This window comes from Gymnoscopelus microlampas (genome assembly GCF_963454915.1).
Source record: "Gymnoscopelus microlampas genome assembly, chromosome: 8".
Taxonomy (NCBI): Eukaryota; Metazoa; Chordata; class Actinopteri; order Myctophiformes; family Myctophidae; genus Gymnoscopelus; species Gymnoscopelus microlampas.
The window spans coordinates 6,901,918-6,929,377 of NC_139945.1; the positions used below are offsets into that span (position 1 = coordinate 6,901,918).

Here is a 27,460-nt window from a genome sequence, read left to right on the forward strand (position 1 = left end):
CAACACATATTCTAATGGCCTTCTTCCAGACAACTGAAGCACTTGCATCATGACAAGAGACCATGCACTGTAAGTGGAGAACTACTGGCCTAGTTTTCTATTGGCTCTTTTCCAGTGGTGGACAGTAACAAAGTATGTTTTACTTGAGTGCTGTACTTAAATAAAACATTTTGAGTATCTGTACTTTATTTTAGTATTTGTATTTTTTGAATCCTTGTGACTTTCACTACATTTCAAAGCTAAAATTGTGCACTACAGATTGAACCCTGTTTTATGCTTCAGCCATTCAAAAATAACCACTCAGGAACACTCGTGTCATAAGTAGATTGAACCATTTATTGCAAATACACACATACAGTTAAACTTGGCTCCGCTCTTAACATGTTCTCTACATTTTTGCTAAGCAGCATGCTAAGCAAAATCAGGGAACGCTATGCAAAACCCTCCGAGCTCTGGGCCCATAGCAAGACATTTAATCAGATTAACTTCAGTCATGCAAACCTGAATGCAGTTTAGCATCAAAACCATAGAACATTGACTCGTGTTTAGAGCCATGCAAACAATGAATTCCAGTTTACTTTAGAGCCATGCACATAAGAATTTCAGAGATACAGTATTGAAGGGAGCCGTATTTAAACAGACCGGTTTGGTTGAAAGCAATCAGTAGACTGACTGAAGATTAAGGCTAGAGCGCACCAATGCAACTAGTCGCAACTCCTTGCAACAAAACCGTTACATGCAACTACTTGCAACCATTATCCCCAATGGCAGTTGCAAGGAGTTGCATTGGTGTGGACTGTCCTTAAAACAGTTTTGTTGCAAGGAGTTGCGAGTAGCTGCATTGGTGTGGAGTCAGGGACGTGCACAGATAGACTCTTGGTGGTGCTAGAGCACCTGCCCTTTGCCCTCTTGACCAGAAGTGCCCTATGGAAAAAAATCATAGGCGGACCCCCTGTAGTAACTCTGAGGACCCCTAGGGGGTCCTCAGAGTTACTACAGGGGGTCCGCCAAATCTGTATGTGATATGATTTTTTTTTTTTACCATAACCACTCGAAACCTAGCATCCATTTTCTGAGGAAAACTTTGGCCAAAAATAGCCGATCTACAAGCCCACAAGCTGAGCTTGTAGATCGGCTATTTTTGGCAAAGAGGTATAGGTGTAGAGGGAAAAAAGAGCAGACCAAGTAAACAAAAAAAAGTATAATTTACTTGAGCACCTGCCCCTCAAAATGTCTGTGCACGCCACTGTCAGTGGACTGGCCTTTACTTACATAGGATTGGGGAGGAAATGACAAACATGACAACTTCATGTTCTCAGCTTTCAGGAGGCGTAGTTCCAGTCTCTGTGTATAGCGTTCAGAGATGGTGGAATAGTTGTCTAGCTTGAGACACTATAGTGTTCTCTTGACTGTGTAGCCCTGCAGGGCCCATGGGTTATTCTTTCGCCTCAGGCTAAGTCTTGGCCTGCGGCTAGTTCCCCACAAAACAGCGGTTACTGTATCCCGAATGCCCCAGGCTGCCCTGCACCCCATTAGGTGTAGAGTTTGTAATGGTGGCTTTTCAATGACACCGCATCTCTTTGACAGCAGCAAAACATATTATATATATATTGTGTCTGTCGGGCAGAAACCTTGTATCTCCATATTTCATTTCATTTTTCTTTTTTGGCGCCCGACTTCTTCATGTAAGAGTGTCGCACAAAAGTAGTGAAATTAGCCGATCTAGCTTGTAGATCGGCTATATTCTATATTTTTAAGTAACAGGAATGGATTTGGACATACACGGTTTCCAGCTGACACAGACAATAAATTATTATCTTGTTGAATAATTTCAAACCCTTAGGCACCCTACTGTACGTTTTGCCTCCACCAAATCTTTTAGTCTGAAATACAGTAGCTGATCTACAAGGTCTCCAACGCAATTTCAAATTATTAAGTATAACGTTATTTCAGTACTAGGCTGTGTACTGTATATAGTCTCGGTCGGATTTAAAAGCATCAAAAGTAGCAGATCTACAAGCTCAAACTGTAGATCTGCTACTTTTGATGCTTTTGTGTGACGCTGTAGTATGATCAAGTAGGGCGTTAATTTACGGAAAAAAACACAAAAGGTAAAAATATGGAGATAAGAGGTTTCTGCCTGGCAGCAACGCTATTCAAGTTGTCATATCTGCCCTGTGCAGTTTGCCTGTGTTCCAGACAGGCATTTTATATGTATTCATGTGTTACAATGTTCAATACCAAAAACACAGTTAATCACTTCAACCGTCTAGACCAGGGGTGGGCAACTTTGATGATGGAGAGGGCCACTATATTTCCACAATCACTGCAGAGGGCCACATTGCATATACTTTGTTTCGTAAATTAATGCCGTACTTCGCCATTCTTTGTCACACAAAAGTAGCAAACATAGCCGATCTACAAGCTCAAAACGTGTTGCAGCGCGACGCGTTTTGAGCTTGTAGATTGGCTATTTTTGCAATTTTTGAATTGGAATCCTAAAAAGTAACATTTTTATTTAATTTCAAATGCATAGAAAATAGAGAACCGTAAAATAGAATTGTAATACTAGTCATTAAGCTACTAATATAGACTGAAGTAATTAAAGCGGATCATGTTTGCATGTTTGGAATCATAACAGCTGAAATCAATAATATGTCAGTATTCTGATATTAACCTGCGGGCCGCATTAAGTGAAGGTGGGGGCCGCATGTGGCCCCCGGGCCGCCAGTTGCCCATGTATGGTCTAGACCTAGTACAGGCCAGACTGTGACGTCAGTACTATTATGTCATATTGGTCACATCAGAGCACTCCATATATGGGTCCAATATGCACCAATGTCAGACACAACATGAACCACTGCCAGGCAAAACCGATTTGCACATGTGTCCCCTGGGGGCCCTGATATGCCCATATAGGGTAGTGGAGTCAAAAGCACAACATTTCTATTAGAAATGTAATGTAGCTTGTAAACGCACGCACGCACACGCACGCACAGTGGCGTGCACAGACATTTTGAGGGGCAGGTGCTCAAGTAAATTATACTTTTTTTTGTTTACTTGGTCTGCTCTTTTTTCCCTCTACACCTATACCTCTTTGCCAAAAATAGCCGATCTACAAGCCCACAACGCCTCGCGCTGCGAGGCGTTGTGTTCTCCTCAGAAAAGGGATGCTAGGTTTCGAGTGGTTATGGTAAAAAGAAAAATCATATCACATAAAGAATTGGCGGACCCCCTGTAGTAACTCTGAGGACCCCCTAGGGGTCCCGGACCCCTGTTGAAGACCCCTGCTGTAAACTGAAAAAAGGGCAAAAGGGCACTTCTGGTCAAGAGGGCAAAGGGCAGGTGCTCCAGCACCACCTAGAGTCTATGCTCGTGCACGTCCCTGCGCACGCACGCATGCACGCACGCACGCACGCACGCACGCACACTCCAAAGATTAAATTAAGTACAGTACTCAAGTAAATATACTTAGTTACTGTCCACCACTGCCTATATCCAGTCTGTACTTTGGCCTGTATGTTGAAATGCTTCTTAGAGCCTGTGGTGTTTTCGTGTTCGCTGTGGCTTTGTCTTCTTGAATACCGCAGAACGACTCTGTGTGTGTGTGTGTGTGTGTGTGTGTGTGTGTGTGTGTGTGTGTGTGTGTGTGTGTGTGAGACTCTGTGTGTGTGTGTGTGTGTGTGTGTGTGTGTGTGTGTGTGTGTGTGTGTGTGTGTGTGTGTGTGTGTGTGTGTGTGTGTGCGTGTGCGCGGTTGAATACTGCAGAATGACTCTCTAGCTAGTGGGTGGATTGTTACTGTGAGACTAATGGGTGGAGCACGACTGCAGCATCAGGACTAAAGTGCGTATGTGTGTGTGTGTGCGTGCGTGTGTTGTGTTTGTTTGTTTGTATGCACACCAGTGTGTATACAGTATGTCAGTGCACGGTTGTGTGCATGCACGCCAGCGTGTGCACAGTGTGTCTGTATATTGTTGCTGTCAGGCAGAAACTCTTGATCATACTACAGCCTCACACAAAAGCATCAAAAGTAGCAGATCTACAAGCTCGAAACGTGGCGCGAAGCGACGCGTTTCGAGCTTGTAGATCTGCTACGTTTGATGCTTTTGGAATTTGAATCCTTAAAAGTAACAGTTTTAGACATATAAGGTCTCCACCCGACAGAGACGATACAGTATGCAAGGTTGCGTGCGTGAACAACAGCGTGCGCACGCATGTGTGCGCATGCGCGGTTGAGTGCGAGCATGTGCGGGCAGTGGTGGAAAAAGTACTCAAATTCTTTACGTAAGTAAAAGTGCCAATACTGCAATGTAGAAATACTCTGTTACGAGTAAAAGTCCAGAATTAATAATTTACTTGAGTAAAAGTACAAAAGTATTGGCATCAAAATGTACTTAAAGTACCAAAAGTAAAAGTAGTAAAATATATGAAAATAGCAGATCTACAAGCTCACAACGCGTCGCGATGCGACGCGTTGTGAGCTTGTAGATCGGCTATTTTCAAATAGCCTTGGTATAAAATAGGGCTAAAGTTGTTAATGTGTGTTTCATAATATCATAATTTATATCTGAAAAGTAACTAGTACCTAGAGTTTTCAAATAATTGTAGTGGAGCAAAAGTACAATATTTGCCTCTGAGATGTAGTGGAGTAGAAGTAAAAGGATTGGAAATTGGAAATACTCAAGTAAAGTACAAAGACCTCAAAATTGTACTTAAGTACAGTACTTAAGTAAATGTACTTAGTTACTTTCCACCACTGTGTGCGGGCGAGGTTTGTGTGAGCTGTGTTTGTGCATGCATTTGAGCTTGTGTGTGTGCGTGGGTGCACTCTCTCAAGTGCGTGTGCATCACTTGCTTGTGTGCATGTGTACACTTGCTTGCGCGCGCGTGTGTGTGTGTGTGTGTGTGCACGCACACCTCCTTGCGTTCAGACGTGCCATGACAGAGGAATCAGTAGCAGGTTTGTCTGTGAGCATCTGTTGTTGCTGTCATCTGAAATACAAACAGACAGCCCCTCTGGAAGCTGAGAGAGAAAGAGAGAGAGAGAGAGAGAGAGAGAGAGAGAGAGAGAGAGAGAGAGAGAGGTGAAAAGAATGAACCACTTGAACCCCAGCATCCACATTCTGAAGGAACATTAGCCAAAAATGGCTGATCTACAAGCTCACAATGCTTCAGAACATTTGGGGCCTATACCTTGCGCTCCACCTTACCCCTTATGCCTAAACGTTTTAGGCACTTTTTACTATTTTGAAATACTATTTTTAAATTGTGAAAATAGACGATCTACATCGACACGTTGTGAGCTTGTAGATTCAAACTATTTTAAAATATTTTGCAAAAAATAATGGCATAAGGGTTAATGCAAGATAGGCAAGAAGGGGCCCCTTGGTGTAGACGGGAAAAAAACTGTCCAAGTACAAAGCCAACTTAGTGTTGAGGGTTTAGGTGGTTAAGGAAAGGATGCAGGATAGGTATAATTTCGGCATTTAGCAGATGCTCTTATCCAGAGTGACTTACAATAAGCAAGATAAACACATACATGAAATGCAGAGACACAGTGTAGTGCCTCAGTAAACTATTAGGTAAACCAAAAAACAAGCATTGGTCTAAACAATATTATCAAAATAACAATCTGTAAATTAAAACTGTAGGATACGATACGATACGATACGATAATACTTTATTGTCAGTTTGCACTGAAATTTGTCTTGCGACCCAGAAACAGCCATGTATGCAACATATAACAGTACACACATTTGACATGACACAAGAAAACAACAAAATACAAATACATACATAAAGACATGCAAAGACAAGAGCAATGTCCACCACTCAGCCTACCCCTGGCTTATAACTCCTGATTAAGCCTCAATGTCGTCTGATGGACAAAGGACCTCTTCAGTTTGACCTTATTGTATGTAGGAACACTGTATCTCCTTCCTGAAGGCAGCAACCTATATTCTCCATACAAAGCATGGCTAGTGTTTGAAGTGATATTCCTTGCCAACCTTATCATACTGTTATCATACGTAGATGTATAGAGCCTCTGAAGTGGTTGTCCAACAATCTTTGAACAAATGTTCACTTGTTGCAGCAGTTGTGACTTTAAAGCTACAGACAGACATCCATACCAGGTGGTACTACAGTACTGCAGGACACTCATAATAACAGAAGTGAAAATCTGTCTACTAGCACCAAAAGATCTCAGACGGCGAAGGAAATAGACTCTTTGTTTTGTCTTCTTACCCACTGATTCAATCTGGTCTTTCCATGACAAAAGGTGGTCTATTACTACTCCTAGGTATGTATACGAACATACCTGGTTGATCTGTTCACTATGAATAGTAATAGGGGATCTGTGTATCTCTAGTGGGGCACCAAAAACAATCTCTTCTGTCTTTTTTGTGTTAATGATAAGAGCGTTGTTATCACTCCATTCCACCACCTTATTTACTCTGTGTTGGTGCAGTCCAGGATCACTGGAACTATCCAAAAGAGAAATCAAAACTGTATCATCAGAGTACTTTAGAATGTATTGGTCTGGCTTGTCAGTGCGACATTCAGACAGACATTTCTCAGTACTACAGCTGTCAGTATAAAGGGTGAACAATACAGCTGAGCTTACACAACCCTGGGGAGCACCAACATTAGTGGTTAATGCTGAGGAGAGGGTTTTGTTCACTTTCACCCTCTGTACTCTGTTAGTAAGGAAGGAAGCATACCAGTGAATTAAGTATGGATTCAGTTCCAACTGTACCATCTTTGACACCAGAATATCAGACTGTATTGTATTGAAGGCTGAAGAGAAGTCTAAGAACAGCACCCTTGCATGATTCTTATTAGACTTATCTAGGTGTTTTGTAATGAAGTGGACCAGTGTGACAACCGCATCCTCTGTACCGCAACCTTTCTTATAAGCAAACTGACAGGGGTCAAATTTGTCTTTAGTTATACTCACAAGATGTTGCAACAGTATTCTTTCCAGTGATTTCATGGTCACTGAAGTAAGAGCTATGGGTCTATAATCCTTATGTTCTTTTGGACATTGGATTTTGGGTAATGGTTTTATGTGTGAGGTTTTCCAACACAGAGGAATTATATGTGTGTCTACAGAGGTTTGAAATATTGGTTGCCACACAGGAGCCAACTCGGATGCAAAGTTTTTGAGGAGAAAAGCACTGCACTCGTCCGGCCCATTAGCTTTCCTTGTGTTAGTACACCGAAACACTTTCCTGACATCCTCTTCTATACCAGGTATACAATGAACCTACTGTAGCTAGGATGTGAAGTATAAACAGAGGAACTCTACATCCAACATGTTAAAGGGACTACACCATGAATTTTAACTTTTCCTTCTTTTTTGTGTACTTTTGGCCTACCTCTCTTCTATCCCCACAAATACCCCAGTTTGAGGACTCAGGCTTTCACAGCATATCTGGGGTTTTATGTAAATTGGTCTCAAAACAGGCCAAACTGATTTGCCCCCGCACGGGACGTCACAAGCGATACATAAAACGTTCCAAGATAAAAAAAAACAATACAAAAAAAATATATATACTGTATATATATATATATATATTTTAAAAGTTTTTCGACACATAACCAGGAGATAACATGCATACAAACTGTCTCAATAGCGCCACGTGCCAAACAGGACAATGTAGTATTGCAGGTGAAAGTGCTTTATAAGCCAGAGAGAAGTTAGTTGGAATGAGTATATCTGAGGCTTGATTTAGGCTCAAACCTTTTGAAAAACGTGTGAGGGACATAAACAATATGAATCATTAAACATTACATATTTCTTTTAAATGCATGGTGTTGATCCTTTAATAGAAGGCTTGGAGAGATGGGGTGGAGCGTGGAGGAGGAGAGGAAGATCAAGTTGTGTCAAAAACAGAAAGGGATACAGAGAGAGAGAGAGAGAGAGAGGGGGGGTTTGACGAAGAGAGAGGGATGCAAATGGAGGTGGGAGAGAGAACCTTGGGAGAGGGAGAGGCGGATACAAAGAAAAAGACCACGTTAGCAGTTTGAGGGAGAGGTGACGGAATGACATGCGGAGAGAGAGAGGACACGTGAGAACTGAGAGAGAGAGAGAGAGAGAGTTTGAGGAGAGAGGCGGGATGTCTCAGGAGAACCATTGTGTCCGGTGGTTTTACAGTGGCACTGATCCTCTCCTTTCATTAATGCTTTATGAAGCGAGGTTAGCACACAATTTTATTACTGTGACGCCTCCCCACTGCTGCTCAGAGAGAGAGAGAATGGGGGGGGGGGGGGGGGGGGGGGGAGAAGGGGGGCCGTTTTGGAAGAAAGGCAGATTCGAACAGACAAGCAGTGGTGGAAAAAGTACTCAAAGTGTTTTGCTCAAGTAAAAGTATCAATTCTGTAATGTAGCAATACTCTCTGTTACAAGTAAAAGTGCGAAATAAAAAATGTACACAAAGCGACGCGTTGTGAGCTTGTAGATCGGCTATTTTCAAATAGACAAAGTATAATAGTGTAATAATAGTAAAAAGTACAATATTTGTCTCTAAGGTGTAGTGGAGTAGAAGTAAAAGTGTTGCAAATTGGAAATACTCCAGTAAAGTAAAAAGAAATACCTCACATTTTTACTTAAGCACTTGAGTAAATGTACTTTACACCACTGCAGGAAAGGGAGGGGGGAAAGTGTGAACGTATGCAGTAGTGAGAACAGACAGAACATGAGGAAAATAGACAGACCTAATTGGCTGAATGGAGGATGGAAGATGTTATAAATAGTCCATGGCCATCTAATGATGCCTACGCACTTGATACGACATACATCTTGTTGTTGTCCTAATACATTGTGTTCGTTATTGATACGAGATGCATCTGTTAGACGCCTACAGTAAGGTCATCCTGTTTCTTATCCTATTACGTTCTGTTCTTTCAATGTCTCATATTATCTTCTGGTCACATCATGTGTCCAAGACCATGGGCCATATTTTCGCCAGTGCCTTACCCATTATTCATCCTTATTACACGGCTTGGTTGAATGCTCGATTGTGATTGGTCAATCATCGGTCATTATTTCTGAGAGACTAAGAACACCTGCTCATATCAACCTGCGCTGCTTGGTTTTATGCTTTATCCAACATGACAGCCATGTAAACTAACAAACAATGTAATTTACAACTAAACGTTGCTCTCAAGAATATTTTTGAAAACATTTGAAGTGAGAAATAGACGATGCAATGACCGAAAAGTCATTCTATTTGATCCTCTACACTTCCTTGTTTATTGTGGCGCAACAACGGGGGAATACCAAAACACTCGCCCCAAAACACAGTCGCCCCGGGGCAAATACGACGGTATTACAGGCAAATCCAGCGGTATATAGAATGGGGGTGGGTGTGTTTTGGGGCGAGTCTTCCCGTTACGTTATGGAATACTGTCATTTGTTTTCCGAGGCGAACTTGTCCGCCCAGCCCAATACTTATGGAATACTTTCATTGCCGTAAGCAAGGAAATACTTTGTTTTGTTGTTACTTTTGAGTCAATTTATTTATTTATGTATTAAGTAGCCGTGTAATAAGCGGGATAATGTATGGGGAGGTAGTCATTATTGAAATTTAAAGCCCGACAGGGTGATAATGCACCGAGGCGTACGAGGCGTACCAAGTTTATGCTAACCCTTGCATAAACTTCTTTGCCATTTCTTTATATTTTTAAAACACATTTTCAAATAGTTCAACTAGCCGAGGTACATTGACACGTTGTGAGCTTGTAGATTTGAACTATTTGAAAATGTTTTTAAAAATAGTGAAAAATGGCAAATAAGTTTAGGGATAATAGGTAAGGCACCGGCGAAAATAGGGCCCTTTATGTATTCCCTGTGTGTAATAAACTTTGTGAACCTGTCGCATGATGCTGCCTATGTGTCATCTCGTTCTCCCGGGCCTGTTGCCTGACACAGAGGATTACTTCAACTGAATTGTCACACACCACCAGTGGTGTAAAGTAACTAAGTGCATTTACTCAAGTACTGTATTTAAGTATAATTTCTAGGTATTTTTTTACTTTACTGGAGTATTTCCAACTGTCTGTACTTTTACTTCTACTCCACTACATCTCAGAGGAAAATATTGTACTTTTACTTTAGTTTTAGTTCTTACTTTGTAGATTTGGATTATTATTACATCACACACTAACCACTTCAGCCCTATATATATTTCGGCCATTTGAAAATAGCAGATCTCCAAGCTCACATTGTGTCACATTGTGAGCTTGTAGATCGGCTATTTTCAAAATATTTTTTATACATTTTGAACTTGTGAAATGGGACCTTTTGCACAATTAGTACTTTTACTTTTAGTACTTTAAGTACATTTTTATACCAATACTTTTGTACTTTTACTCAAGCACATTTTGAGTTCCGGACTTTTACTTACAGAGTATTTCTACATTGCAGTCATAGGCGGAGTTTCACATTAGTCCTGGGGGGGGCACATGCACGGCATGGGTCCCTCCCGCGCGCGCGATTTTTTTCGGGTTTACCGTGGATAAAGTTACTTTTTTTGTTACTTTATTGCGGTTTTAGGGTTAGGGTTGTTAGGGTTGTTAGGGTTATTTAATTCTTTTGGGGGAGCCAGCCCCCAAACTCCTGAAATGCATAGAAATCTATGAAATCCAAATAAAAAAATCTATGAAATTTGTATTAATTAAAAAAAAAAAACACCCCCGGCCGCCAGGGGGGGCAATGCCCCCCCTGCCCCCCCATAAAATCCGCCTATGATTGCAGTATTGATACTTTTACTTAAGTAAAGAATTGTAGTACTTTTACCACCACTGTACACCACCCAGTGTTGTTAGTACCACACCGAGGGTCTCTTGAATTCACAACAGAAGTGATGTAGAACACTTATCTCGGGAGGAGAAAGGCCTGGCAAAGCACTACAGCCCAGAAGTGTCCATATCAGTGGCTCGCAACCTTTTCTAGACCAAGACCCACTTGAAAAAACTCGAAAGTGTTCGCGGCCCACACAACCATATATGGAGACCGCTTGAAGCCGGAATGTGGATTTTCAGGCCGCACTTTCAGGCCTGAAAATCTCAGGCGTGTTGAGCTTGTAGATCTTCTATTTTCATGACTTTTGTGCGACAAAAACAAAAAGAAAGAAAATTGAGATACAATATACTGTTTCTGTCTGACAATAACAGATGACACACCAAAAAAAGTATAATCCAGTGTGTCAGGCCAGTATGGCAGCATTCCTTTGGCTCGGTGTTGAAGCACCTCTATCAGATTCAATCTGTCAAGCTTCTCAGGTTGGCAGACAACACAACACTAATTGGATTGATTCAGAAAGGTGATGAGTCTGCATCGGGAGGTTGTCCTGGTGTCCTGGTTGTTGCAGTCGCTGCAGTACTAAGATGATAGTAGACTTCAGTGGTGGACAGTTGTTCACAAATGTACTTGTTTCCATTGTAACTATTCAGCTACTTGTTTCCATTGTAACTATTCAGCTACTTGTTTCCATTGTAACTATTCAGCTACTTGTTTCCATTGTAACTATTCAGCTACTTGTTTCCATTGTAACTATTCAGCTACTTGTTTCCATTGTAACTATTGCTTCTTGTTTCCATTGTAACTATTGCTTCTTGTTTCCATTGTAACTATTGCTACTTGTTTCCATTGTAACTATTCGGCTACTTGTTTCCATCGTGGTCCATTGTGTTCAATTCTTTATCATGACAGTAAAACAATACATTAAATATCAACTAAAATCAATAACACTAAAGCAATATGTCTACAAAGAGAGGGGGGGGGGCAGAGGATGCCACTCACACAGGGCTCTCACATTGGAGCTCGCTAAGTGAGTTGTTTGCATCCCTGGGGACAAGTTAGCAGGGTTAATGCATCTAAGTCGATTTATATTTTGATAACATTCATGCTTTTAGGTCACATTTAAATTTGGTTTGTTAATGAGGAGTGTCACAGCTGTTGGGAGGGTATTACACAATTGTGGTGGCAGTATAGTAGAATGCATTCCCCCCGTGTTTAACTCTATTTTATACTTTGGCTATTCAAAAACAGCAGATCTACAAGCTCACACCGCGTCGTGCAACTTTTGAAACGTTCATGTTTTTTACGTACACAATTCTTCTCTTCTGGGGGTCCATGGCACCATTGTGTTTCAGATGGTGGGTCTGTGGCCAAATGCCTATCAATTTGGGGGGCCTTGACATGAAAATGTTTGAGAGCCACTGCTTAAGTATAGCCCCCCCACCAAGCCCGACCCTCCCCTCACACGCACTGTCAGCAGTGCACCAACCACTTATTCCATCTCCAAGGACCTTAAGTGCTTTCAATCTGGCAGCCCTATTGTTACCAGTATAGGTAAAAAAACAAAAAAAAACAAAAGTGTGGTACAAGTGGTGCGTATTGTCAGATCGATGACGTGAGTGCCATTATTCGTGTCATTCACATCACTATGGCGGTGCACGTAAGGAGTGCCGTGCTCCTCCGGTTATTCAATACCCATTGTACCCGTTGTATTGTGTTGTTCACCTTCAAAAAATAAGAAAAATAAGTTCTGTTCAAAGCTGGGGTTGGCCAAACAAGGAAAATTATGCCTGTTTGATCTCCTGATAAATAGATAGCAACCCCAGTCCAGGCAGATAGGACATTTCTCGCCTATACACTCGCCTAGCAGACTTTGGGCCAGATACACTAAGCAGTTTACGCCCATATTTCGAACATACCGGCTATCACGAAATTTCCTACGTTTGAACCTAGGTGTCTGATTCATCAATCTATTCATATCTGTGAATTTTGCGGGAGGGCACTTTCTCATGTCTCCTCGGAGGCGGACTTACTGTACTTGGGATCAAAGCTTGCGTATGTCTTTAGAATGCCTTATTCTTCATACAAAATCAAATACAATAGTGCCAAACCTCAAATAAAACAAGTATATGCCCAACATTTTTCAACACATGTAAAAAAGAAAGAAAAAAATGTCAACGATCTATTGCTTCTATGCATATTAGACGCGAATTCAACCGCTATTAATTTATTTTCTGTTGACGCATTTAGAGCTGAATTATTAGTTCCCTCGGCGTGTTTGCCATTCCTGCAACTGTGGCCACAGTTTTGCTATTGGGCTTTAAGTTTCATGCCAACTCCATCACGCTATTAATTTATAGTATTAACCACATCAGTGATCACATGAACGCAGTCTTACCTTGATGAAAATTAATGTATAATACATTTTATTTGTAACACACATTAGATTTGAACCAAATCTCAAAGTGCTACATGTTAAAAACAAAGAACAAAAAAACAATGATAATAAAACGGTGAAATGAATACAATTCAGATCAAAGGTCAGATGATGATACAGTATGAATGAAAACTTGCCGTGTCCATACGCCTACTCCATTCCCAATACAGGTTTGTACAAAGGACAGATTACCCTCAGTAATCAATAAAGCTCTGATAATATCTGGATATCTGCGGATTCCAGAATCATCTTTTTACCTCGGCAAAGGTGAGTGAGCAATTGTTCAGTAGAAAGGACTTATAATATCCTTGACAAGTTTTATTAGCCTTTGGTCGTGAGGTTAAACTTTGTAATCTAACGTATTGTTCTCATTACACATGAGAGTATAGACTATTTAGTATTTACTTTATTAACGCTCAGCGTGAGGGACTCGCTTGCACTAATCTACAAGTTGTCAAGTGGGTGCGTACCGACGCGTTGTAAGCTTGTATATCTGTCCATTCTGCATGATGATGTTTCCGGTCTGACGTTAGCGTTTTTATGGTGTTAAATGGGGCGTGGATGATCTAATAAAAAGATTTTCACACGCGATACACACAAATAAAGGCTGTACACAGTGGTTGGACGAATCGCACGTGAGATTGTGCTTATCGAAAATACACCCCCCACTTTTTTTAGTAAGCCCCGGGCTAGATGGTGGAGATAATCATCTCTGTACAGCTTGTTGGGACAATGCTTCTCACTGTCGGGTCCTTGGGGGAAATATTGCACTTTTAACTACAGTAACTTGAGTTACTGTAGTTACATTGTAGATGTTGTTGATTATTATAAAACATACATTAACCACTTTTTTTTTTCCTTTACATTTTTATCCCACGATTTTGTAACCCTATTTTTAACACCCAGTGCCGATTGTCTATGTAATCCTGGGCACTACCTTCCCTCTGCCAACCTAGGGAGGCCAGGGCCGAGCTCATGCCTCCTTCAATGCATGAGAGCCGTCTGACCTTCTTGTCACCAGACAGGGGGGAGTTTCCCTGGTTGGACGTAGCGCGTGGAAGGAACACGTTATTCCAACCAGTTCCCTTCCCCTCCATTACTTTTGCTTATACTTTTTGCTCTACTCAACATAGACACAAACACAAGGCAAAGACACAGATTATGTAACTTAGAGCTTGAATGGTTATTTCTATTATAATTATGTATTATTTATCACCGGCCACACTTACATACTGTTTTGATTGATTGATTGAATACTTTATTAACAGTTTGCAAAAAGTACAGATATACAGTTATACAATAATGCTAAAAGGATAAAACAAAAAAGCCCTGCGGCCATGTTTCCATTGTGGTCCTATGTATTCAATTCACCAAGACATATAAAGACATACAATACAATGCGACACAATAAATCCTCAATAATAGGAGCAGTACAAGTATTATTTACATAAACACGTTGGGGGTAGAAGACTTGCTAGAAGACTTGTCTAGGTCCAGTTCTAAATTACAGGTACTCTTTTATGTGGTAAAAAAATGTACTTAAAGTACCAAAGGTAAAAGTACTGCAGAATGTCCCATTTCACAAGTTTTAAAATCTATACAAATCCTTTGAAAATAGCCGATCTGCAAGCTCACAATGCGTCGCATGGCGACTCATTGTGAGCTTGTAGATTGGCTATTTTCAAATGGCCGAAATGTATTTAGGGCTGCAGTGGTTAATGTATGTTTTGTAATAATAATCAAAATCTACAAAGTTACTAGTAACTAAAGTCCTCAAATAATTGTAGTGGAGTAAAAAGTGCAATATTTGCCTCTGAGATGTAGTGGAGTCGAAGAAGAATTATTGAAAATTGGGAATACTCCAGTAAAGCCAAGCTACCTCAACATTGTACTTAAGTACAGTATTTGAGTACATGAGTACATGTACGTAGTTACTTTCCACCACTGAAAACCAGGCCAATTGCGGTTATCTATCCTCTACCCTGAGCCATCCCACCCTAGCATAATGAGCAGGGGTTAGGTGAGTCTTAGGTGTGAGGTTTAGTAGTAGCCTGATCACTTTGTAGATACAGTAATAGGAAATCCCCGCCTTGCAACAGATCTCGGCTTAACCCTTTGAGGCCGGGAAGGGAACGCATGTGTGTCATTTTAAGATTTCTTTGGCTATTCAAAAATAGCAGATCTACAAGCTCGTAGCGCGGCACCGAGTGCCGCGCTACGAGCTTGCAGATCTACTATTTTTTAGAAAAATCGTGAAAATGTGTGCAAATCTTTTATATACATTTTTAACTCAAATCTTTGCTTCTGGTGGTCCCTGGAACAAAATATTATTATTATATTATATTATTTTGGGGGTCCTTGACAAGAACAAAGTTAGAAAACCATTGATAATATAGCAACATACAGTAAGTAAAAAAGAAAAAAAAAGAAAAAAAACTTTAGGAAAAAAAACTGTCAGGATTTAGTAGACATTTGTAAAATGCCCAGAAGCAAAGATTTGAGTTAAAAACCTTTGCTTTAAAAAAGCATATATATATTCAAACTAAAGATTTGCACACATTTTCACGATTTAAAAAAAAAATAGCAGATCTACAAGCTCGTAGCGTTGCACTCGGTGCCGCGCTACGAGCTTGTAGATCTGCTATTTTTATATAGCCAAATAAATCTTAAAATGACACAGATGTGTTCCCGGTCTCAAAAGGTTAAAGTTCTCCCTGCACCAGGTCACATGCATTCCTCACTACACACCTATACTGTTCGTCAAGGCTTTCTCTGTATGGCCATAGTTCTATCTATAACATGCTTTGACATTTACACTAGACAATAGACAAATAGACATAGAAGTACCTAGTCGTCACAACGACTGGCTGACAAGCAATGATCTGCTATAGGGCAGTGGTGGAAACAGTACTCAGTACAAGTATCAATAGTGCACTGTAGAAGTACTCTGTTAACTTACAAGTAAAAGGCCGTAATTAAAAATGTACTTGAGTAAAAGTGTAAAAGTATTGGTATCAAAATGTACTCAAAGTACCAAAAGTAAATGTACAAAAAATGTTTGAAAATAGCAGATCTACAAGCTCACAACGCGTCACATCGTTGTACGTTGTAAGTAAATGTACTTACAGTAGTTACTTTACACCACTGCTATAGGGTTAAAGACATAAACTGACTCACACATTGCACAGCGACACATATTTGGGCTGTTTTTCTGCACGACATCGCTGTACTACAAAAGTACAAAAGAGGGCTTAAAGAGGGATTCCTGAATGACGTAGGCTAAATACGCAGCATGGCGAGCTAGTGCTCTTTGAATTGAAGAACGGCTCAAACGTCATAATGTGAGTTATAAACCTTATCAGCTTCAGGGGGCCCAGGGAGCCTCTGCTTTGTTTCATTGGCAGAAGTCTTCACCTCCCTGCACCCCCACCCCCACCCCCACCCCCACCCGCTCCCTGTGGTGTTTACCCCCACCCAGGCTTATAAGGAGGATAATGGAATTAAAAGAGAGTGATGGGATGAGAGAGAGCGAGAGTGTGTGTGTGTGTGTGTGTGTGTGTGTGTGTGTGTGTGTGTGTGTGTGTGTGTGTGTGTGTGTGTGTGTGTGTGTGTGTGTGTGTGTGTGTGTGTGTGTGTGATGGCATTGGAGTCTGCACAATAAAAGCCTGTGTTATTTAAAAACAGTCCATTGTTAGTGTGTGTGTGTGTGTCATTGTTAACTCACTCATGTTAAGTATCACAGGGAGGTGAATTATGACGCAGGTTTGAGCGCAGGATCAAAATGTGTCTGCCTGAAGGAGTGTCACAGAAAGGATGAGAGAGAGAGAGAGAGAGAGAGAGAGAGAGAGAGAGAGAGAGAGAGAGAGAGAGAGAGAGAGAGAGAGAGAGAGAGAGAGAGAGAGAGAGAGAGAGAGAGAGAGAGAGAGAGAGAGAGAGAGAGAGAGAGAGAGAGAGAGAGAGAGAGAGAGAGAGAGAGAGAGAGAGAGAGAGAGAGAGAGAGAGAGAGAGAGAGAGAGAGAGAGAGAGCAAAATGAAAGCACCAGAAGAACATTCGACAGGTTTAGTCACAGTGGTGGCGTGTAGCATGCTTGCTTGTGTGTGTGCGCGTGCATGCAGGTACTTTGTATGAATGCATCCTAGGTAGAATGTGTAAATGACAGAGTATAGAGAGGAGAGCGACCTCATTTTCTTTGAGACACCACACCTTCTCTCTGCACTCCACTATCTCTGCGTGACTATTTACCCCGTTGTTTGATACTCAACTCTGCTTACTCCAATCTCCACTTGTGGAGAGGAGAGGAGAGGGATTCGTGGGGAGGAGATAGTGTGTCACAGCTGAAAGGGTGTTGGAGGACTGAGTGACAGTGTTGTAGCAGAACATGACTCAGATTTGAATAGGAGGGAGGATGATCTTAACCCATTCCATCCGGGAACGCGTCTGTGTCATGTTAGATTTGAGCTATAACTAGCTCCAATCGGAACCTCACCCTCCGCTGTATAGCTCCGAGATGAGGTTCCATGTTTATCTCTGCCGTATGGTTGAAAAATGTCCGTAGATCTGCTATTTCTTAAAAATCTTGATTTTTTTTAGCAAATCTTTGAATATATAAATTTTCAAAGCGAACATTTGTAACTCTTTGCTTCTGTTCTGCGGGGGTCCCTGGAACAAAATATGTTACAAATGTTTGCTTAAAAAATTATATATTCAAAGATTTGCACACATTTTTCACGATTAAAAAGAAATAGCAGATCTAAAAGCTCATAGAGCGGCAATCAGCTTGTACATCTGCTATTTTTGAGACTTGAATCTTTAAAGATTCATAAAATGACACAGATGCGTTCCCGGTCTTTATGGGTTAAAGGACCACATTACCTTCAGTCTGTCATGTTTAGCCCACAGACTATTATGACTCACGCTCCACTTGACATTATACTGCTGGCCATTTTCCAAGAGCACGAGATCAAAATGTGACTGCCTGAAAGGAATAATGTTCATTTGGTTGCATCTGTACAATGCGGCCATTGACTCGTGACCTATGAGCTTGTAGATCTGCTATTTTTGAAAAATCTTTGTGAACAATTGTGCAAATATTTGAATATATAAATATTTTCAAAGGGATTTTTTTAACTCATATCTTTGTAGATGCCTAAAAAGATTATGAATAAGGCATAATTCTTCGAAGAAGCTGTTGGATTCAGTTAATTCAATATGGGATGAAAAATATATTTGCAGAAACTTGATGCTGCTTGAGATTCCGACGCTCGCTGTTGTTTTGTCAGAAATCATTTTGTTTTAACCATGTAAAGCCATATGTTTCGTCTCTTGTCGGGTGGAAACCCCATATGTTCAAAACTGTTACTTTTCAGGATTCAAATTCAAAAACAGCTAAAGTAGCAGATCTACAAGCTCAAAACCAAGGAAGTGTACAGATAGACTCTAGGTGGTGCTAGAGCACCTGCCCTTTGCCCTCTTGACCAGAAGTGCCCTTTTTACAGCAGGGGTCTTCAACAGGGGGTTCCGGGACCCCTAGGGGGTCCTCAGAGTTACTACAGGGGGTCCGCCAAAATCTTTATGTGATATGATTTTTCTTTTTACCTTAACCACTCGAAACCTAGCATCCCTTTTCTGAGGAGAACTTTACCCAAAAATAGCAGATCTACAAGCCCACAACGCCTCGCGCTGCGAGGCGTTGTGGGCTTGTAGATCGGCTATTTTTGGCAAAGAGGTATAGGTGTAGAGGGAAAAAAGAGCAGACCAAGTAAACAAATAAAGTATAATTTACATGAGCACCTGCCCCTCAAAATGTCTGTGCACGCCACTGCTCAAAACGCATCGCTTTGCGCCATGTTTCGAGCTTACAGATCTGCTACTTTCGATACTATTGTGTGAGGCTTTGGTATGATCAAGGAGGGCATTAATTTACAAAAAAACACAAAAAGTTAGAATATGGAGATAAGAGGTTTCTGCGTGACTGTGACGATATATTTGACTGGAGTCCCCCAGGGCTCTATACTTCATCCACTCCTTTTTTCCCTCTAAACCAAACCTCTTGGTTGGAAATAGCTTGCAACACAACGCGTGTTGAGCTTGTAGATCGACTTTTTTGTGAACAAAATGCTATTTTTTCAAATCTGTATGCTACAGTATATATGTGGGACCTTCTGTTTGTTCTGGTTAGCAATCTGACGGCAGCATTTTGAATTATTTGGAGGCGGTCCATGGTGGTTTTGCTGAGGCAGGTGAAAAGTGAATTGCATTAGTCCAAGCGTGATGAGACAAATGCGTGAATGATCATTTATGATTCTTTCTTTTTCTTTCTTTCTTTTTCCTTTATTTATTCAGGGAAACCCATTGAGAGCAAGCTCTCTTTTTCAAAGACGCCCTGATAACAAACATTTGAATCGCATTACGGGGTGGGAAACAATGGATCTGAGCTTTGCAATGTTTCTGAGGTGAAAGAAGCATGTCCGGGTTACATACAGTTGTTGATGTGTGTATCGAGGTGCATTGATTGGTTGAAATTTACACCAAGGTTTTTGAGATCAGGGCGGATGTTTTGTCTAAGGGGCGTTAGGGTCCCCATACAGTACATTCAACCACTTTAGGCACAATGCTGTCGGGATAAAACGTTGGCTGACATCCAGGCCTTAATGGCTGACATACAGTTGTGCAAAACATTTAAATTAAAATCAGCAGGGCTCTTAGAGTTAAAAGAATAATACAGCTGGATATCGTCTGCATAAAAGTGATAAGACATACAAAAGTGCTGATGAGGTGACCAAGTGGTAGCATATAAAGTGCAAAAAGAGTTGGCCGAGGACCGAGCCCTGGGGGACTCCGCAGAGCTTGACACATGTGTGCCCACAGCAACTGTGAAGTTCCTACATGTGAGGTAGGAGGAGAACCAATCGAGGGCTAGTAGATCTACAAGCTCATATTGCGACACTTGGTGCCGTATATGAGCTTGTAGATCTGCTATTTTTGAATAGCCAAATAAATCTGAAAATGACACATCTCGGTCTTAATGGGTTAATACAGTTTGAAAGGGTGGAAAGTCTACCCAAAAATGGTCCCATGGAGAAAAATACAGATTTATGAACAAAACTCAAAAACGTTCAGATTCTTATCAGCTGGAAAAGCAGGGAATTTTAAGGTTGGTTTAACCCTTCACAGTTTGATTGATGACTTTGTGAGCGTCCAATGAAATTGTCTTTAGTGGATTTCCATGATTAAAGTCTGAAAATGACTTGTGGGAAATCTCCCATCATGCATTTGTCGAGCAGGGAGATGGTTGGTGATGTGTGAGAGAATGAGAGTTTCATCAGTTCTGATGGTGAACAAGAAGCTTTAACAGTGTGCGCACACACACACAAACACACAACACACACACACACACACACACACACACACACACACACACACACACACACACACACACACACACACACACACACACACACACACACACACACACACACACACACACACACACACACACACACACACACACACAAACAGGGTAATGTCTGTGGGACCAATTAACAGTGTTTTAGAATGTGAAGCATTTGCTCAGTGAAACTTTTGAAATGTTTGGTCAGGTTGCAGAGTGAACACAATGAGGCAACACACCAGAATATAATGAAACAGAGAGATGACTATTACAGTCTACTCTCTTTCTTTTTTCTTTCCTTTTTCCCTCTTTTTCCAGGCCTCTCGCGTCTTTCTCATATTCACAGTCGCTCTCTTGCAAAACAAATCCGTTTACATCAGTGGTTCTTAACTTTTTTATTTATTTCAAGGATCCCCAGTTTGCTATGCATTAGGCCACAGATCCCCATAACTCTGAGAGTGTACAAATGGAACCAAATGGACCCTTAGCAGTCCATTTGGTTTCATTTGCACACTCACAGAGTTAAGGCCTTTGCAGACAGGGTGCAATTTTTCGCACGAAAAAAACGGACAATATCATTATTTAAATGAACACATGGTTCTCAATGACGTCATGCACACTGGCTGCGAATTTACCGTGCGCCGATGCGATGCGGTGATGCGTTTTTTTCCCAATCGAACCCAGTTCGATTCGTGCGTCTTTTCGCATGCGGTGAAAACTGATTGACTAATCGCACCCCGTGTGCAAAGGCCTTTACAGACAGTGTTCAATGCCATGCTGGCTTGTGTTGGATATTTTTGTCAAAATTCAATTTTTGCCATGGACATGCAAATGAGCGGACAATAATATTAACGGAAACACAAAGAGCTATAGCCCGAATGACCATTAGAGGTCTATAACTCTGACAGTTATGGGGGTCCTAAAATAAAAAAAAGTTTGAGAACCACGTGTCCTCGTGAACTCCTTATGTGCCATAGTGTCATAAATAAATAAGTGTCATGCATATTCTGAAGAAAACCTGGAGAATGACATTCTGTAATTGGGTCTTATGATCAAAATAAGAACATTATGATGTTATGTAAGCCACGGACGAGGCCAAGTCTCGCCACGGACACATTTGTCCTTACGGACATATTGATGACCCCTGGTTACAGACCCATAAGGATCCATTTCATTCCTAGCTATCAATCATTTAGCTGGGGCGGCAGTGGCTCAGGGGTAGAGTGGCCGGTAGAGCGGCCGGATGGCAACCGCGAGCTTCCCAGTTCGATCCCGGGCTCCCCCAGAGTCAGTGTCAAAGTGTCCTTGAGCAAGACGCTGAACCCCGAATTGCTCCCGATGAGCAGGTTGGTGCCTTGCATGGTTTCCTCCGCCGTGTGTGTGTGTGTGTGAGTGGGTGAATGTAATGCACAATCTATGTAAAGCGCTATATAAATGCACCATTTACCATTTATTGTCAAAAACACAAGTCAATGACATTTCTCTCTCTCCTCTTCCCTTCTGCCTGTTTCTCCATCCTTCCCCTCCTCCTCCTCCTCCTCCTCCTCCACCTACAGTCTGCTCCCAGTACTCGCGGGGCGTCTTCGCCATCTTCGGCCTGTACGACAAGCGCTCGGTGAACACGCTGACGTCCTTCTGCGGCGCCCTGCACATCAGCCTGGTGACGCCCAGCTTCCCCACCGAGGGCGAGGGCCAGTTCACGCTGCAGCTGCGGCCGTCCATCAGGGGCGCGCTGCTGTCGCTGCTCGACCACTATGACTGGAACGGCTTCGTCTTCCTCTACGACACCGACAGAGGTAATGGGGTCTTTGTTTTATTATGCTATATAATTATGCTATATACAGCAACCGGCTCAGCAGCCTTGCGTTTAGAGCAGGGGATCTTCGACGTTTTTTGCAGGCCAAGGACACCCTAGCTGAGAGAGAGATGAAGCAGGGACCCCCTCTATATTGTTTAAAATTGTGTTTCAGATTATACTTTTTTTTTTAACTTGGTCTTTAAAAGAAGTCCTAAAAAGAGTGCTAGGGTTCAAGTAGTTAATGTAGTAAATGTAAATGTAAAAAAAGAATCACATCACACAAAGATTTGCCGGCCCCACTGTACTTCTACAGTAGCATGTTCCCCCAGAATAGGGATGCTGCGGTGGTTAAACATCAAGTCTAAATTTATTTTCAATCTGTACTTATGGAAACAGATATTCTCTCATGCTTTTCTCGTGTCATACTGTGCCCTAATATGAACTAAATGTGAGGTTTTATGGGGTGTTGGTGGATGAAAATGTTACTTACAGGGGTGCCCTGAGACGAAAAAGTTGGTAAAGGTCTTTGTTTTACGTATTCTGTACGACACTGACAGATGTAAAGGTCTTTACTGTATGACACTGATAGAGTTAAAGATCTTTTTCTTCCCTTACAACACTGATAGATGTAAAGGTCTTCGTCTTGATGTACGGCATGCACCGGTAAAGGTCTTTGTCTTATACTGTACAACACTGATATGTGTAAACATCTGAAGGACAGGAATGCAGCTTTCTGGGTAGAGTTACACTGTAAACCCATCTGTTTAAAGTGGTATTTTGGTTAAAATAAAAATCTCCCCTGCTCTTTAATAAAAGGTAGGCATTCATCAGATTCTCCAATGTTCCAGTTCCAAATTGTGTCTACCCTTTCATGTTTGTTTGTTTGTTTCATCACTTCTAATGTCACTTGTTTCTCCTGTATAGTATGAGTTCTCTCTCCTGATTGGATGAAATTGGTATGAACATGTCGGTTTATTAAAGACTGGGAGACCCCTGTTACTGAACAAATACTTCACTATGCCAATACAGAGCTATTTAACACTTATTTGAACAATAATATATCACTTAAAGCACCTTTAATTTAACACAGAGCATGTACAAAGGATTTTACATGTATATTGTTCTGTATAAGTTAAGTTCAGAACACTATAAAGAGGTTGTTTGTGCTGCAGTACAGTGTGTTCTGGCAGGTCTAAGTAGGGTGTAAACAGGGTCAATATCTAATTAGGCAGATCTGTTGTTCTCTGTCTGGGTCTACATCCAAACCTGATAATTAACCCATTTAGACCGGGAACGCATCTCTGTCATTTTAGATTTCTTTGGCTATTCAAAAAATAGCAGAGATACAAGTTCATAGCACGGCACCGAGTGCCCCGCTATGAGCTTGTAGATCTGCTATTTTTGGAAAATCGTGAAAATGTGTGCAAATCTTTGAATATATATATATTTTTTAAAACCAACATTTGTAACTCAAATATTTTCTTCTGGGGATTCTACAAATGTCTTCTAAATCCTAACATTTCTCTGAAAAACTCATGTTGCTATATCAGTGGTGCTCAGCCCCCCAAAATCTGCGGACCCCCATCTCAAACTATTTTGTTCCAGGGACCTCCACAAGCAAAGATTTGAGTAAAATATTTTTGCTTTAAAAATATGTATATTCAAAGATTTTGCACACATTGTAACGATTTTTCTAAAATAGCTCATAGCTCATAGCTCATAGCTCATAGCGCATAGCTATGAGCTATGAGCTATGAGCTATATGAGCTATATATATGAGCTATAGCTAGCTCATAGCGCGGCACTCATTGCCGCGTTATGAGCTTGTAGATCTGCTATTTTTGTACAGCCAAAGTATAAAATAATGGTTAAAGTGGTTACACAGTGTGCGTTCCCGCATTGAGTGGGTTAATACCTGCTCAACTCTGCTCACTCACGGTTGTTGTCCTTAACGCACCTTGGGTTTCACAAGGTGAACCACAAACATGAACAAGACATGAATATTAAAACCTCGCTCCATCTGTGCGGAATTAACCCATTAAGACCCGAGGCCGATTCTCTGTCGGGTGGGAACCTCATAGAGTATGGAGAATATAGTTTTCTGGCCGACAGCAACGAAATGCCTTCTAAATCCTAAGAGTTTTCTCAAAGACTTATGTTGCTATATATACAGTAGCTAAAATCTAAAATGACACAAATGCTTTCCTGGTTTTAATGGGTTAACTTAGCCGTGGTCCCACACAAATTTTGACGCTTGTCCAAACCAGAAACACATCAATATTTGAAGCCAAAGTTTTAATCTGGATGTTTGCAGGCGATGTTCTCATGGCAAACTTGGCAGAATTCGGCATTCATCGAATGTTGTCAAAAATATTTGAAGAATGGCCGGTCCGTGAGGACTCAATATGGCCCTTTTGGACTGAAACCAAAGCAGTTCAGACTTTAAACTGTTGAAATTGCATTGAGATATTGTGGTTTGGACAAACCACTAAATTCTGAGGGCTTTGGATTGAGACCAGGCATTGGAATAATAAAAACACTGGACAGAACTGCTGTCATCACCGGATCGTCAACGTTCCAATGACAAAATTGGTTCACCATTGCATTGTTTCTCAAACAGAGGTCCACAGACCACTAGTGCTCCATGGCATACATACAGGGGGTCCATGGTAAAACATTTTCATGTTTAAAACATATATACTGTACCATTGTGAAATGTAACAGCATTTAAATATTTCGCAAATCCAACAAATGTAAGACCTTTTTTCGAAGTAATAGGCAGGACAAAAGCTTGAAATTAAATAATCATTCTTAAGGGTTTGACGTACTGTAGTTTGTTGCGCACAGCGTTGCACACTGAAAATAGCAGTTTTTCGAGCTCAGATTGGCTATTGTCAGTGTGTGACACTGGTGTGCAACTAACAATAAATCCACTTTTAAGATCATTAATGTTAAATAATTATAAATTAAAAACAAACTGAAATGGAAATGTCTGTGCTATGCCTTCTTACTAACTACTTAAACCCTAGAGACTTAATGTAGTAAACTGTACTTAGGCAACCACAGTTTTTTTTGGTGAAGAGATGACAGTATGGTGTAGAGTCTAAACCATATCTCTTCACCAAATAAATCTACAAGCTCACAACAGGTCGCTGTGCAAAGCGTTGTACTACAGTATTCTCTAATGTTCCCCCCAGAATATGGTTGCTAGGCTTCAATTGGTTAAAGTTGGGAGGTTGGGTTATAGCTCTAGTGGGTCCAGACAGAGCTTTAAAAAAGGCTGCCCTATTTCATTTTTTTTCCCTTTTTCCTGATGTTGAAACCAGGCATAGAGAAACCTCAACTCTTTCCCATGGTGCATTGCACTCATGTCAGTGGAGTGGGCACACAGGTGATGCCCTTGACTCCAAGACATCACTGTGGGAATACTTTACAACATTATTTAACACACACACACACACACACACACACACACACACACACACACACACACACACACACACACACACACACACACACACACACACACACACACACACACACACACACACAGGGGGCACGGTCTGTTGGCCGCTGTGCCTCATATGTGAACGGCCTTGATCTCCCCACTCTCCCTCGGGCAGGGAATTTATGCTCTGTGTGTGTGTGTGTGTGTGTGTGTGTGTGTGTGTGTGTGTGTGTGTGTGTGTGTGTGTGTGTGTGTGTGTGTGTGTGTGTGTGTGTGTGTGTGTGTGTGTGTGTGTGTGTGTGTGTGTGTGTGTGTGTGTGTGTGTGTGTGTGTGTGTGTGCACCTAATGTGCGCGCGTGCGTCCGCAGCGCAGGGGGACATGGGATGTGAATATATGGGGGGTGGCAAATCTGAGTTACTGGGAGAGACTGGAGGAGGGGAGAGGATGGGGGGATGAAAGAGGACTCGAGGGCGCTCGGGTGGCACAGGGGTAAATTAGCTGCCCACCACCGCGGAGTCTGGGGGTTCGAATCCACCGCGGTGCATCCGGCTTTGTCTAGCGTCTATAACAGTGGTTCTCAAACTTTTTACATTTCAAGGTCCCCCTTAACCCATTAAGACCTGAGGCCGATTAAAACTTTTTTTTTCTAAATCCTAACGCTTAAAAAAATATATGTATTCAAAGATTTTCACAAATGTTCACGATTTTTCAAAAATAGCAGATCTACAAGCTCATAGCGCAGCACTCGTGCTTGTATATCTACTATTTTTTGAATAGCCAAAGAAATCTAAAAATGACACAGACGCTTTCCCGGTCTTAATGGATTGTCTTACCTTTTCAATTATGTTATGATATCCTAGGATGAATGATACAGTAGAAATATGTCATAACTCCACCCCGGGTCCGCCACAGCTTAAAACGTGCGCCAATAGGCCTTGCGCTAGATCGCCTATTTTAATAGCTTTTAAATTTATTTATTTTTTATTGGTGAGATCTGACGTTCATAGTGACAGAACACTATGCAATGTAATTGTCTTGAATGTGCCCCACCGAAAGTCTCGCTAGACGAGATTGAAATCTCGTCTAGCGAGACTTTCGGTAGGTAAGAAAACCGTGGGGAAAATCCCCTTTAATCCTGACAGTGTACAAATGGAACCAAATGGACCCGTTAGGGTCCATTTGGTTCCGTTTGTACACTGTTAGAGTTACAGAATCGTAAGGGTCAATTTAGAACCCCCTCATGGAACCCTGAGAGTCCCTGGACCACACTTTGAGAACCACTGGTCTATACGAACACAATTCAGGGAGGGCAGCTGGGCGGGGAGGATGATATTTGTCAAAGCACATACTCCTACGGGCTGGGGGGGGGGGGGGGGGGCACCTGTCAGCAGGGAGTGTTGAGCGGGAGGAGTAGGACCAAGGCTCTACGTCCTCTCTGTGGGGGCTCCTCACTGGCATGCGAGACAGTAGGTACAACAGCAGTGACATAAATGTGTGTTTGGGGAGGAATTAATTGGCTTAATGACTAAATTGGAGAGAAAAGGGGGTACAAAGAAAAAGTGGAGGTGAAATATGGAGGC

The 27,460-nt window shown here is 41.6% G+C and overlaps 1 protein-coding gene across 2 annotated transcripts in view; it reads left to right on the plus strand.

Annotated features, from left to right (window-relative positions):
• The window catches only part of gria4a (glutamate receptor, ionotropic, AMPA 4a), a gene marked incomplete at both ends in the record, with an annotated part of 231,958 nt that overhangs the window by 71,392 nt on the left and 133,106 nt on the right, over positions 1-27,460 (plus strand). For both annotated transcript variants that reach the window (XM_084065523.1, XM_084065522.1), the window contains one exon: positions 22,190-22,429. In XM_084065523.1, the coding sequence (XP_083921649.1) occupies positions 22,190-22,429 (240 nt within the window). The remainder of the gene's footprint in view (positions 1-22,189; positions 22,430-27,460) is intronic.